The following is a 13,549-nucleotide window of genomic DNA, read 5'->3' as shown; positions in this document are numbered from 1 at the left end:
ACAGTTTAACTCCTCCTTGCCAGTGTGATCAGGTCCGCCTCCTGTCCGCGGTGCTCCAGCAGCAGATGCCGGCTGCTCTTACACTGAGTACACTCCTTCTCTGGACTCCAAAGTAATCTACGTTCATTGTGACTATATGAAAGATGACCTCGCGCCCTAAAGCTTAATCTCGCTATTTGATGACATTTTTGGACACACCTCTCTGATTTTTGGAGCCAGAATTAGGCCATGAAATTTTCTTGGCAGCTCAATTAATTGGTGACAGGCTGTGCCTGCAAGCATACTTGCAACGTTACTTCTCTTTCGGTGCTCTGTGAGCCTCACACCATGTATAAGTTATGCATTGCCATCTTAATGTGCTGTGCGTGTTTTCCACGGGGCTCTGCAGCGCCAAAGACCTGGGGTGCAGATCCCAGGTCACAACCTGAAAGCAATGCAGAGCAAAATGACATGCTGCAGGAGGAGGTAGATGGCCAGGAAAGCATCCTCTCTAAGGTAGGAGGAAAAGTCATTTTTCTCAATTTCTGTACTTCATGTTTTATGGTAATTTCATCATTTTGTGCATAAAAATTCAAACGTTTCCAATTGAGCGTGATGGAAAATACATCCGTCCTTTTCTCTTTGTAGCTGCTGGGTGATTATGACAAAGTGAAAGCCCTCTCGGAAGGCTCTGACTGTCGGTGTAAATGTGTTGTCAGACCCCTGAGCAGAAGCGCCTGTCGGCGGATAGAAGAAGGGAACGCCACTGCGCAAGACTTCTACACTGTGGAGACTATCACATCTGGACCGGAGTGCAAGTGCGCCTGCATCGCTCCTCCGTCAGCGGTCAACCCATGCGAGGGAGAGTTCAGGCTGAAGAAACTTAGGGAAGCTGGAAAAGACAATGTCAAGGTGAAGTGTCATCCTGTCCATTTTCCATGCATACCAGAGCCTCCAATGAACATAAGTCGCCGTGCTCCGGAGCCAATAGGCCCAAATGCTGCAGCCTTGGATCACTGGGGGAATGGATGTCATGTTTTATCATATTCAGGGAAGGATAGCCTCACATTTTATCCATAAGCAAACCAGAGACTCTGGAGATTAGCCTATTTTACGCATGGCATGTCTTGAATTGGTAAACCCTTTTTTTGACGGATTTCACTTGATCATTTTAGTTGTCCACCATCCTCGAGCTGCTGGAGGGTTCCTTCTATGGCATGGATCTACTGAAACTGCACTCCATTACTACTAAGCTTGTGGATCGTGTGGAACACATTGAAAAGGTACAGTTACAGATAGAGATTGATGCCAATATGTAGATACAACATGCACACACACTGGTGGTAGCAGGTGTGTTTAGGTAGAAAAGTTAGAAGTGGCCTTTGGATTCAGAAAACACTCATAAAACATTCTGTTTGAGACAGTTTTCAGATTTATTAGGGGCTACTGCACCTGGAAGGAGTGCTTAGGCTTTCCATCACATGTGGAAGTTTATCTGCCTGAGTTAAGATCACTGAGAGCTTGACAAAGTCTTCCAAATGACCTAAAAGGACTGATTTAAGAAAAGGTCCTTGAACACTCAGACAAATTTTTTCACATATTTTGGCGGATGAGATCTCTTCAGGTTGAGGTTGGGAGGACCTGTGGTGGGAGTTTGCAGAAGTCACAAAACTCCATATACTTAAATGAATCATAAGCATCATAAATCATGAAGTTGTCCCACCTCAACAGGTGCAGCAAAGCAGAATAACATGCCCACACAGAGAAGAGTCTAATTATCCAAGATACATGAAAACACCTGTGTGGATGTGTGACTGTGTTGTTGTATGGTTACAGTGACCTGAGGCACAATTCAAAACGCTTGATATAATGGTGTCACATCAGCATTTGGTTTCCCTCTCAGACAAGCTATGATGTAAAAATGAATGAATGAACTGTACAGTGTCAAATGATGATTTCTGAAAGGACCCTTTCATACAGTCGTCTTGGCATGAAAAACACAGCTGCAATTAATAAAATTAACAGGTAAATCGAGCGTATCCATTATTAATTTTATCCATTTCAGCTGTGTCTGTCACAGCATGACTCATGAAAAAGTCTGTTGGAATTATATAGATGTGGAAGTGTAGTGACGGCACTTATAGTTACATAATGAGTGAATATGCATTTCAAAGTGAATTCTGGAAAGTGTAAGGGAGCTGAAACTGGTTTAGCACAGGCCTTTTTTTAACAGAGGACATTTTGATTTGTCACAGTATGAAAAAGCTGCTTAAATGTCAGGGTCCTGGTATTGTGCATGCAGGCTCACTGTCACACCATCATAGTTTACTGGGATACTTCAATAGAACAGAGCCATTGTTAATATTATTAGTAACACCTGTGCTTTTCCTACTATGAAGTCAAAATGTCTCAATGACTTCAGACTCTCAGTATCTTACTAACTCAAGATAGTCAGCACTCCACTTGAGTGTTTTCCTTCTGAAATTGATTATGACTGGTGGTGACTGCATCCTTTTCCATTAAATCATGTGCAGCATTTCTGTTAATACAGTATCTCAATTTGTCCATGACTATATGAAGGTTGTGTCTCTGAACCACACTACGGATGAAGTGAAGCCCCAGAGGAGCCCTCCCATCCAGGCAGATGTGACTGAAAGTCCGCCCACCTCTCCTCCCCACCAGCATCAAGACAAGGAGAGACTCAGTGAGGTCAGCAGAACAGCAGCCTATCAAAACCCAGAGGTAAGTGTGACATCTTGATGCTGACATCACAGCGTGAACAGATGTGGTCAGTGATGTTGAGGTAAAGATGGAGGCTAATCTACGGACATCAGTCTGTGATATTGTTAGTTATTTTCTTTACTAAATAACATTGTAATTACTACATACGCATCAATACTTGTTTGCCTATAATTAGTGCTATGAAATAACACATAGGCGTTTATGTTTACTAGGTTATTACTGATACAAAAGGGTGATAACCTTTAATTGCCAAGTACAGTTATACCAATATACTTTAAATAACAGGTATTTACTAGTTATTTATGCTGTAATTGTAGAAAAATGTAATAAACACCGAAAAGTAAATTAGTAATAGGTATGTTCTAAAATTAATGTCACACTACTATTTACTAGTATGATTAAATAAGATTAAAAATATACAGTAATTCCTAGTATTTACCAGATCATTTTTTAGCAAATCACTAGTACTGTGTATTACATCCAGTTCTGACTGTAAATAATTACATGTTTGTCAGCCATTATTATGGTACACCTACCTAGTGTAAGTGCAAGACAAATCCTGATACAGTATTTTCTGTATTAAAAGCACTTGTGAAATCTCTGACTAAACAGAGGGAGAGGTATCCAAGAAGTGATTGGCTTCATATGTTGCTGCTTTAAGTCTTGTGTTACTTCAAAACAAAAGGAACAATTATGTGATCTTTCCACAAACTCCTTCAAAAATCACTGTCTCCATGATGAAGGACCTAGAATGTGTAAAAGAGTTATTGAGGTAATTGGAAGGACTGGCAGTGGACAATAGCAGACCTCACACCAGCAAGTGTTCCTCTGGGCTCCCATCCATGACAGCATGAATATTAAATGGAGATCCTGTCCAGCATTGTTGGGTGGACCTGGGCTTCACACGAAAGTGATTCATTGTGTCAGTATGTTTCTCCAGAGCATTTGTACGAAGCCTCACGCAAGGTTTAAGGTTTTTTTAATTAAATCTGAAACTTAGATGGATCAAAATGAAATATGATGATTAAAATATGCAGGGTTTTCACTTTACACATTGTGACACGATCCTGGGAAGTGCCTTCTAAACTGGAAATTCAGTGTCAAACTAATAAATGAAATACCTCTTTTCAATACTACGTGTTTCAAAGGGACAAAACACAAGTCACAACTGGAAAATAGGTCAAAATTGGCGAGAGCTCACAATGACCAAACCAAACCAAATTAATATAAACTTGTAAAAAACATTTTGCTTTGTGAGGTTTTCTAAATGAATTGGGCTGCAGTGTTCAAAAGTTGAAGTTTTTTGTATTGTATTTATTGGGACAATATACAGTTTTAAACATAAATGTTAACATTTGATGCACTGCACCAGAGTTAGCTTAAAGCTATTTTTTTTCTGCAGTCCCTTACAATTAAAACATATAACAGCACAATAACAAACAGTACAAAGCAAAAAACACACAGGACACATTATACATAATACAAAATGTCTTTCAGCACAATCATTGTATTATTTCCTGTGAGTACAAAACAATGATCTACCTTACCTTTTTTTATCCATGTTCATGACACAGAATGATAATTAGAGCTCCAACTCAAGAATTTGTTTTTATTGGTAGAGAAAAGGTGCATCTGAAATGGCATTCACACTCATAAAACTCTCCAGTGAAATCTCTGTCACAATCTGATCAATGGTCAGTGACAAATATAAGCCCAGTGTGTAATAAAATGTATGTAATGGTCTCATCCTACTGCATGGTGTATGATTTTTCCTAATAGAAGCTGTGTGTGTCTATCTGTCCACTAACAGGAAAAGTATGAGGAGGAGTTTATTCGGGAAAATCAGTCCTTCCTACACACAGACAATTCTGCTCAGATCGTTGAGGTGAAATCTCAAGTGACTCCCAAAAACAAGGCTAACAAGGAGGCATCTCAAGTGTCGAAGACTGGCCCTAATGGAATGATCATCAGAGGAATGACTTTTTACAAATCTGAGCCAGATCCAATGGTGGCTGATGATGGGGAGCCTGGAGATAACTGTAAGTGCAAACCCTCAGTCAGCTTTAAGATTGTGGGTAAAAGTAAAAAGAAAACTGTCTGAAGATGCTCACTAAGGTTATTTATAAAATCAATAAACTGACCACTGTTGTGACATTAGTACAATACTTAAAGCAGACCTATTATGCTTTTCCTTATTTTTAGTCATATATGTAATGTTACAATGTTGAATGTTCATGTTAAAAGTGGCCAACGTGTCAAATAATGAGGTAAACATGTGTAGAAGTAAAAAGCACTGGCTTCAGACCACTCTGAACACTCGGTTTTCGGTTTTTTCTACTTTCAGCCTAAGGCAACATTAGCTTGTGACGGATTTCTTTATATGGTCATCTGCTCTACGCACAGCACACAAGTTCACTGCTCTGCTCTGCTAACATTATGACGTTTTTCCATTGTTTTGGGGGTAGTCATGCCGAGCCATGACTCCATTACACAGCACTGCAAGGTAAAATAGGTTGTTTACCTGTTGGAGGTGTGCTGGTCGTCTGCAACCCCCTAATCAAACATCATCATCACTGTGGCTGTTTCTGCTTGTACTATTCTTCCCTGCATTGTTTTTAACTGATCCGCTGAACAAATAGCTCCAAATATCTCCATAAGTTGTTGTTTTGACCGTTTTTTAGCACTGCTAACGGAGCTCTGCTAATTCAGTGAGGAACACTTTTCACTTCCTGTAAAATCCTGTTGTTTAGTCATTTAAAAGCTTTCAGTATAAAGCAGTAAAACAGGAAATATCGGGTTTGCATCAGCAGTAACTTAACACAACTCTGATATGTGATACAGCTTCTGGAAAGCTGGCCAATCAGAACAGAGGGGCCTTAAAGAGCTAAAACTGCTTTTTAAGAGCCAGAGGCTGCACTGAGGGGTTGCATAAAGGGTCAGTATAAGATAAATAAGAAGTTTTTTGAACTGTGAATTATGCAAAGTTAGTCTAGTGGAGTCCAAAAAAAAAAGAGCTTGAAATGAGCATAATAGGAGCATAATCCTCTTTAAACATTAAGTGACTAATGATCGCTGATCTTATTTCAATTGCAGAATGTACAGTTAGAAATGGGATTTACTCTCCGGATACTACTGTGTGTTTGTACAATAATTATAAATCCTTTTCTGTTTGAATTAGAGAGATTACTAACTTTACAATTTCAATGGTATTGCATAATTTAAAAAAATCCCTGCATGCCATCTTTTCACATTATCTCATATGACTAAACCGCTTCCTCTCCATTTTCAGTTTTTGAGTATCATGGATTCAGTGGAGATGGCCCAATCAACCTCTTCATTGAGGAGAATCTTCTCCAACACAGAGCCCCTCGCCCTAGGACAAGGGCGGGACCAAGATCAATTCGACCAAAGATAACAGGTCCTTTGCTCATTTCCCAGAAGACCAGCCAATCGACAGAACCGAAAGAAACTGAGCCCACAGCAAAAACTCAGAATGAGTCCATCTCTGCCATGGAAACTACTTCAGTGGATGTTTCTACAGATGTACAGAGTGACACATTCACAACAAGAAGCATCACGTTTGGACCAACTACAACCACACAGAAAATCAGGACCATGGACACTGCACCTCAGACTACTCAATGGATGGCTGAACCAACCAGCACCTCTACAAATTTAAGCACCGAGGAAACAACCAAAACTTCAATGAACACAAGCCAACCACCTGAAAAGACAGCCACAAAGGAAATGCTAACAGCATTCACAACAAGAAATACACCAACCACGATATTGCAAACCTCTAGCCTGGAGCTGAAAGATCAAATGCAAACCATACCTGGCAGCACTGCAGGTAGTCCGAGCACATTTGCATTAAACCCAACCACAGAGGCTTCAACTGCCAGCACTACTGTCCCTACAACCATCACAATCCACGCTGCCCCAACATCAACGCCAATAAATCCCACAACAGCTTCCACAACAGCTACCTCCACACAGGCTGCCACCACAACACCAGAAGAAGAAACTGAACCAACCGTCTTTTCAAGCTCTACTTTGCCTCCTACCACACAGAGACTGACCACCTTGCCTCCCCACACTTCTATGCCTTTTACCACACCTATGACTACCTCTTCTTCTACCACCACCACAACCACTCCTACCACAACCACCACCACCACCACCACCACCACCACAACCACTACCACTCAGGCTGCTCCAGTCAAATGGAAATACAAAATCAGCTGGGATGAGAAAGCAGAGGAGGAAGGACACCCAGAATTAGATGAGCCAATGCAAAGGCAGGAGGAATCTCCTCCGAGAAAACCTGGTAAATATGTAGATTTTTTGTGTTGAATGAAGGAACGTTTCAATATAAATGTTACATTTTCTGCCCTCAAAATTCTGTACTTTTCATGAGCAGCTTTAGCCACAAGCACTGACAGTAATACACCATGAAAACAGAAACACATACAAAAAATTCCAAGGAAAAAGATGTAAGAGTGCAGAGGATGTTGATTGGCAAGTGGTCCAAGAGAGGTGCAGTGAATAAACACTACAGTAAATACTTACTGCACTGAAAGTATAGCCAAAAATATATACAGTATATATTGTGGATTTTTTTGTTAAAGATCCCGTCCAGACATGTTTTAAGATATATAAAAATACTCTGCTTTGAATAATAATATGTGCCTTTTTCCACCAAAAAGTTCACTTACCACATTGAAGTCCTTAAAATGACATCTACTGCTTCTCTCTCGTTGAAAAATCCAAAATTATGAATATTTCAGAAGTTTAAGTGCTGGACATAAGATGTCTCCTACTTCACTGAAAAGGCCATTCTGTATGTGTGCTTGACATACACACTTGTGTAAGTTGCATATTTGACCCTTATTGGCTTGAAAGTAGTTGTGATGTCACAAATCCTGCTCTTAGGTACACACCTTTAACTGAGATTTAAGGTGAGCTCAGAGAAACCTTCCACCTCCAGCAGATAGATATAAAAACCCTTCTAGTGTCTAGGGACTTTAACATTCCTTGTACTCAGTTTGAAATACCAGATGGATTGGACTGCCATCATGCATTCATTTTCACTGTCATGAAAGTCATGGTATCAATCAAAAAAAAAAAATATTGATATTGTTCTATGCATTTCTAAACTTTGCTATTGTATATGTTATTCATTGCTCCATCCTATGCGGTGATTTCAGCCTTTCCGTGATTCAAGCTGGTTGAAACAAAGGCCTCTAATTATTTTCAGACTCTTGAACACAAGTCTGGATAATGTTAAACTGCCTCTAAATCCTCACTCATAACTCTCCGGGTCTTTCACAGGGGAGTGTAAGGACACTCTGGCAACAATCTCAGAGCCAGTAACTCACAACACCTATGGCAGGAATGAAGGAGCGTGGATGAAGGATCCAAAGTCTGATAATGACAAAATTTATGTTACAAACTTCCATTACGGCAACAACCTCCTGGAGTTCCGCAACCTGGAGGTTTTCAAACAAGGTAAGAGCCAGTATTAAGACCTTTCAGTAAATTTCTTTTTGTTTTCCTTTTGCTTAAAGGTCCAATAAATGACATTGAGCCTCACTAGATGTCAGCAAACAACTATTTGCTGTGTGAAGATATAGTGGAGTAATGGCGACCTGAGCAGTGAATGAAGTCACACTCCCTCTGTGTGTGTTGTTGTCTGAGCTTCTGTGTTCTTTGTTTTGGTGGCCGCACTGGCCGCATGTGTGTGTTAGTGCATGTGCGCGTGCATGTGAGACCCTCCGTGTCCTCCACATGGATGTATTATATTGAATGTATTAACTCTTATAATACATCCATGGTCCTCCACGTCCGTTTCCAAGATGGCAGCCGTGTCACAAACTTTCTCAAATTACACCTAACAGGACATTAAAATATGTTTCTGAAAACATCTGAGGCTAGAAACAGGCAATGCACTAACAGAACCTTCCTTTATAAGTGATCAGCACTGCATAGGTTGACAGTTTGATCTAGACATATATTTGTTTTGATGTGAGATGTTGGTGCTATGGTGTGACATCTAGTGGCTGAATGTCGTGTATTGCAACTTTAAATCTCATTCCTATGAAATGATCCTTTCTAGGCCGTTTTACCAACTCCTACAAGCTTCCTTACAACTGGATTGGCACAGGCCATGTGGTCTACGATGGGGCCTTCTACTACAACCGTGCCTTCTCCCGTGATGTCATCAAGTATGACCTGCGCAAGCGTTATGTGGCCGCCTGGACCATGCTGCATGACGCCCTGTTTGACGAGTCATCATCACCGTGGGAGTGGCGCAGCCACTCAGACATCGACTTTGCCTTGGACGAGAGCGGCCTGTGGATCATCTACCCGGCACTTGATGATGAGGGCTTCTTACAGGAGGTGATTGTCCTTAGTCGCCTGAACCCCTCAGACCTCAGCATGCAGAGGGAGACCACCTGGAGAACTGGGCTCAGGAGAAACCACTACGGGAACTGCTTCATTGTGTGCGGCGTTCTGTACGCTGTTGACAGCTACAACAAAAGGGACGCCAACCTGGAATATGCCTTCGACACGCACACAAACACTCAGATGATTCCCAGAATGCCATTCACCAACAACTACACCTACACCACGCAGCTCGACTACAATCCCAAAGAGGGTGTATTGTATGCGTGGGACAATGGACACCAAGTCACATACAACATTAAGTTTGCCTATGTAGACCCTTAGTAAGGGTGTGACAGTAGTTATTTTAAAAGTTAATGCTATGGTTTGAAAGGATTGTAGATCAGTCCACGTGGCCTTTGGTATATTTTGATTAAATTGTTTGGTTCTTGTCAAGATTTTCTTTTTATTGTACCTGAAATAAATGAAAAAGTGAGCCTGATTCCTCAGTCAACACATCAAGTTGTACTGTATATATTGTAATACTGTATAAAAGCCCTATGAGATGAATGTACAAAGATGTCATGGCTTAGGTCAAACAAAGCTATTACAATTCACATAAAAGCAACAATTCATACTCTTTGAACAAATCCCAAACTTTTGTAGACAAATTCCATTCTGTTTTATACATATTATTTTATATTACATTTTTCTTCGCATCGTATGCCACAGGTCCTTTGTCACAGATATTGCTGTTGATCTCTGTCTTGTGAAAGCACTTACTCCCACCATATCAGACTGTTTTGAAGAGACTGCAATAAAGTTCGGAAATACTAACTGAAAATGTCTTGGTTTGGCTCATTATAGTTTAGATCAAAGTGGGTTTAATTACAGCGTGCAAATGTTAATTCAACTTTGGAGACTGTGAACAAAGACAAAAATTTATTGTACCTATTCAACAAAAAACACAATGAAGCACTTATAGGATTTCTCCCAACAACCCAAAGGATAAACAGGCAGGTATACTTAGAGAAAATCCAGTGTTTATTTTGGTTTATGCACATAATTTAATACAAAAAACAAAACCTCACAAGTTCTTAAATTGTCTTCCTTCTTTTTCCCCAAGTACTACTGGGATGCAGTGAAAACATTGCGGGAATCAAATATATTTCTAAAACCAAAAGGGGATAAAAAAAAAACAAAAAACACACATACACAGAAGGCCTGCCTTAAAAAAAAACAAAGTCATGTTTTTTTCTGAGCAGAATTTTATGGGCATCTGTTGAGCTAAAACATAACCATCTGTACAATCATGTAGCTAAAAGAAAAGCATTTTTAGAGACAGAAGTGTAGCATGGTGATTTATCAGCACACACAAAAGCTGTTCAGGGATAAGCAAAAGGTTTTGAATTATTTATTACTTAATATAAATCTTCCCCCAATTACAGGTGGTCAAAACAAATAAAAACCAATGTAAGGCATTTAAAGCCAGAACTGAAATTCCCAGGTTCTGCATTTATTATACAAATGTTTACAACAAATTAGTACTAAAAACTATCATATTTCCATCACACAGTGTTTTTTTTAAAAACAAACAAACTTGTTCTTCAATATAGGCTTAAGTGCACCAAACAAAAGTGCAATTTAGCCTGAGGAAGGAGAAGTCCTCGGACATTTTTCACCAGTGGTTACGTGTAACAAACATCAGCTTCTTTTAGCTCAACTTATACAGTAGGGGGTTCAAATTTGATACATTATCTGGGATAAAATCTCAGCATCTTCACCCAGTGACTTACAGATACTAAAGAAATCTCCCTGTACCAACATTTACTGTATGTTTCCTTCCCAACCACCATTTAAAATTCTATATACAATGTCATTGAGTTTTCTGTAATCAGTTTCAAATAAAAAAGTTTCCACAAAGCATAATCAGACAGATAAAGAAAAAAAAAATTTTGACAGAATAATTGAAGCACAGTGCAAATACCCAAAAATTATTAACTGAAATTCTTGATCAATACATTGCGAAAAACAAGCACCTGAAAGTCCTTACATTAATGAAAACCACACCAACAACATAGTGGTTAGCCTGCTAGCTTTCACAGGTCACCTGACTTCCTGAGTTTACCTTGTACCTCTATTGCTGTATGTAGTTAATTTGGCTTCTCTTAAAATTTCTTTAACTAAGAGAGGCAAAAAAGACTACAAATGAGTAAGAGAGACAATTACAGCAATCCATTTTCTAGCTTAGATACAAACACATAATTTGTTGTGCTTCTAAACATTGATGTCACAAATGTATTTTTCTGGCTGTGATTAAAGTCCCTAGTGAGATAAATCTTAGGTGTATTATCAATTTTCTCTTTTCTAAGCTCTGGCTTTGCAGCTGGTCCAGAAATTATGAGCAAAACAAAAGAACAGACTTGAGGAGAGCTGCTATGGGGTACAAGTATTTGTGTTATGACGGGGTAACTCAGGGTTCAATGCTCTGCCCCCTGCTGTTAAGCAATTACCCTTATGTAGGGTGTCTGGGGTTACGCTGAGGAGTCAGTGTTGCCACACAAGGAGCTAGCGTCTGCTCGGACCATGTTACAGGCTACCTCCGGATATCAGCCCTAATAAAGAATGTGGTTGACTAGTGCTGACAATGTGAGCTACTGGATTTCAGCAGAGGACATTCATTGCAATGTAATCACAAACATAAAGGCATTTGGAATACACCGGATTGAGAAATATACTTCATCATCCAAAAAAAAGTGTCAACAGACATCTTTTCTTCTGTTTGTCTTGATGGGTTTTGTTGAGGAGTTATAAAGAATATATGTGGTGATGGTGATCTTAAGCAGATCCCATCAGCACACCGACGGGAGGGGCAGCCTGGTTGTCAGTCGGGGAGTGCTGATAAAAAGTGTCTGTGCGGTTGACCCGCAATAAAGGGGGGATAGTTGAAGACCTGATGTGGAGGATCCTGGTGTCTGTTACTTCACAGTCGATCTGCATCATCACCTCGACCTCTTTGTCCCTTATGATGCTGTCTGTAATGGCAGATGAAGATGTAGACTGTTAGCTCATCACACATAAATCAATACATAAATATTGATGATGTAATGACATAACTGTATTAATACAAACTGTATTCATGATTCAGATTTCTTCCACGTCATCATTATTACTGGAAAATTTTTGTCATGCTTGTCGTAAGAGATGTGGTAAGTATTTGGGGAGTGTAAAGGAGTATTGTTCAAGGCAGCTGGGGGCTTAGAACCGCAGTGAGTACGGGTGGAGGCTCGGTTACAGATGGAGTCCAGAGGTGACTCACGTACTGGATTTCGCCTTCATAGAGATAAACAAAACAGCTCTAAACAAGAGCAGGGCATGCAAATATGAGAGAAGAAAAGAAGAAACTGGCAAGAGTGCGGGGGAGAGAGAGAGAGCGAGAGAGAGAGAGAGAGAGCAGTCACTGATGATGAGTCAGGCTTCTTGTTGTTCTTGTTCAGAGAAGAAAAGAAGAAACTCTGGTGAGGTTGAGAGTTAGAAAATGTTTGGTTTTGATGAGTCCGGCTGTTGCGTTTGAAGATGCCCCAGATATTGCAACACACTGCAGATGATTTACAGTATGATGTAAAAACACAAAACTCGTCATCAAAGATAAAAATCTTTTACAAAGTCCCCCTGAGGTTTGACCAACAAACAGCTTTATCTTGGGAAAATTCATACTGGACTTGAGACAGCATTGTGGTTAATGGTTTGCGGTCTCCCACAGCCAAACTTTACTAAGCCTGGGGGAGAAACACCCTTTAAAGTGGACAAGCTTGTAAAATTCTTTGCTAGAAAAAGCCGTTAACAACATGTTGAGGGATCCCTAGTATATTTACATTAACGGACAACTTCAAAACTTATGGTTTCCTTTGTACGGCGTTCAGAGAGTCAAGATGATAACAACATTCCGCATATGGAGCGCACAAGCCAAACACACCTCAGTCAGCTTTAGTGTGCTCTTATATGACCCAGAAATGGAGCTGTAGGCGTATTTAAAATGCCTGAGAGTGCTGCAGATTGTTTAAAAGCTGCAGTCTTTTTCCAGACACCTGTGCAAGACATCAGTGTCCTCTGCGTCTCTGGGTGTCCACTCTGGAGGCAGAGAGGGTTTATCAGATTGTATAGTGACTATACAATGGATCCTTCTGCAGCCAGAAGATTCCGTGGATGTTCATGTCATTAGATGGTTAGGAAACATAATGCTGAGTATGACTTCATCTGCTGCTGAATTTCCTCTTTTGCACCTGCAGTGATACTGGAACATTTCAAATAGTTTCAGTGCTTCAGCAGAAATCTCTATAAGTCATCCTCCAGGTTGGGATTGTACTCTTTGTCACGCTATGTCTATCTCAAGTTAAGCTTCAGTCTGGAGTAGGGCTGGAAAAGTTCTCTGTGCATCTCCATG

General features: G+C 40.2%; 2 protein-coding genes across 3 annotated transcripts in view; one reads left to right on the top strand and one right to left on the bottom strand.

The window, feature by feature from the left end:
- Positions 1–31: 31 nt before the first annotated feature.
- On the top strand, positions 32–9,962 carry olfml2ba (olfactomedin-like 2Ba). 2 transcript variants are annotated; one of them, XM_067597136.1, is made up of 8 exons: positions 32–495; positions 628–891; positions 1,155–1,262; positions 2,560–2,721; positions 4,532–4,760; positions 6,011–7,048; positions 8,053–8,229; positions 8,837–9,962. In XM_067597136.1, exons 1-8 carry the CDS (start codon positions 328–330, stop codon positions 9,448–9,450), a joined length of 2,760 nt encoding a protein of 919 aa, XP_067453237.1. In that variant the 5' UTR covers positions 32–327; the 3' UTR covers positions 9,451–9,962. The 2 variants fall into 2 exon arrangements, with proteins under 2 accessions (XP_067453237.1, XP_067453238.1); XM_067597137.1 differs by having other exon boundaries at positions 328–495; positions 699–891.
- A 166-nt stretch (positions 9,963–10,128) lies between these two features.
- atf6 (activating transcription factor 6) overlaps positions 10,129–13,549 on the bottom strand; it is a 42,684-nt gene continuing 39,263 nt past the window's right edge. Inside the window, exon 16 of the mRNA XM_067597138.1 lies at positions 10,129–12,140. Within this exon, the coding sequence (XP_067453239.1) occupies positions 11,944–12,140 (197 nt within the window). The 3' untranslated portion in view covers positions 10,129–11,943. The remainder of the gene's footprint in view (positions 12,141–13,549) is intronic.

This window comes from Thunnus thynnus, chromosome 8 (genome assembly GCF_963924715.1).
Source record: "Thunnus thynnus chromosome 8, fThuThy2.1, whole genome shotgun sequence".
Lineage (NCBI taxonomy): Eukaryota > Metazoa > Chordata > Actinopteri > Scombriformes > Scombridae > Thunnus > Thunnus thynnus.
This window is presented reverse-complemented; position numbering and strand designations above follow the sequence as displayed.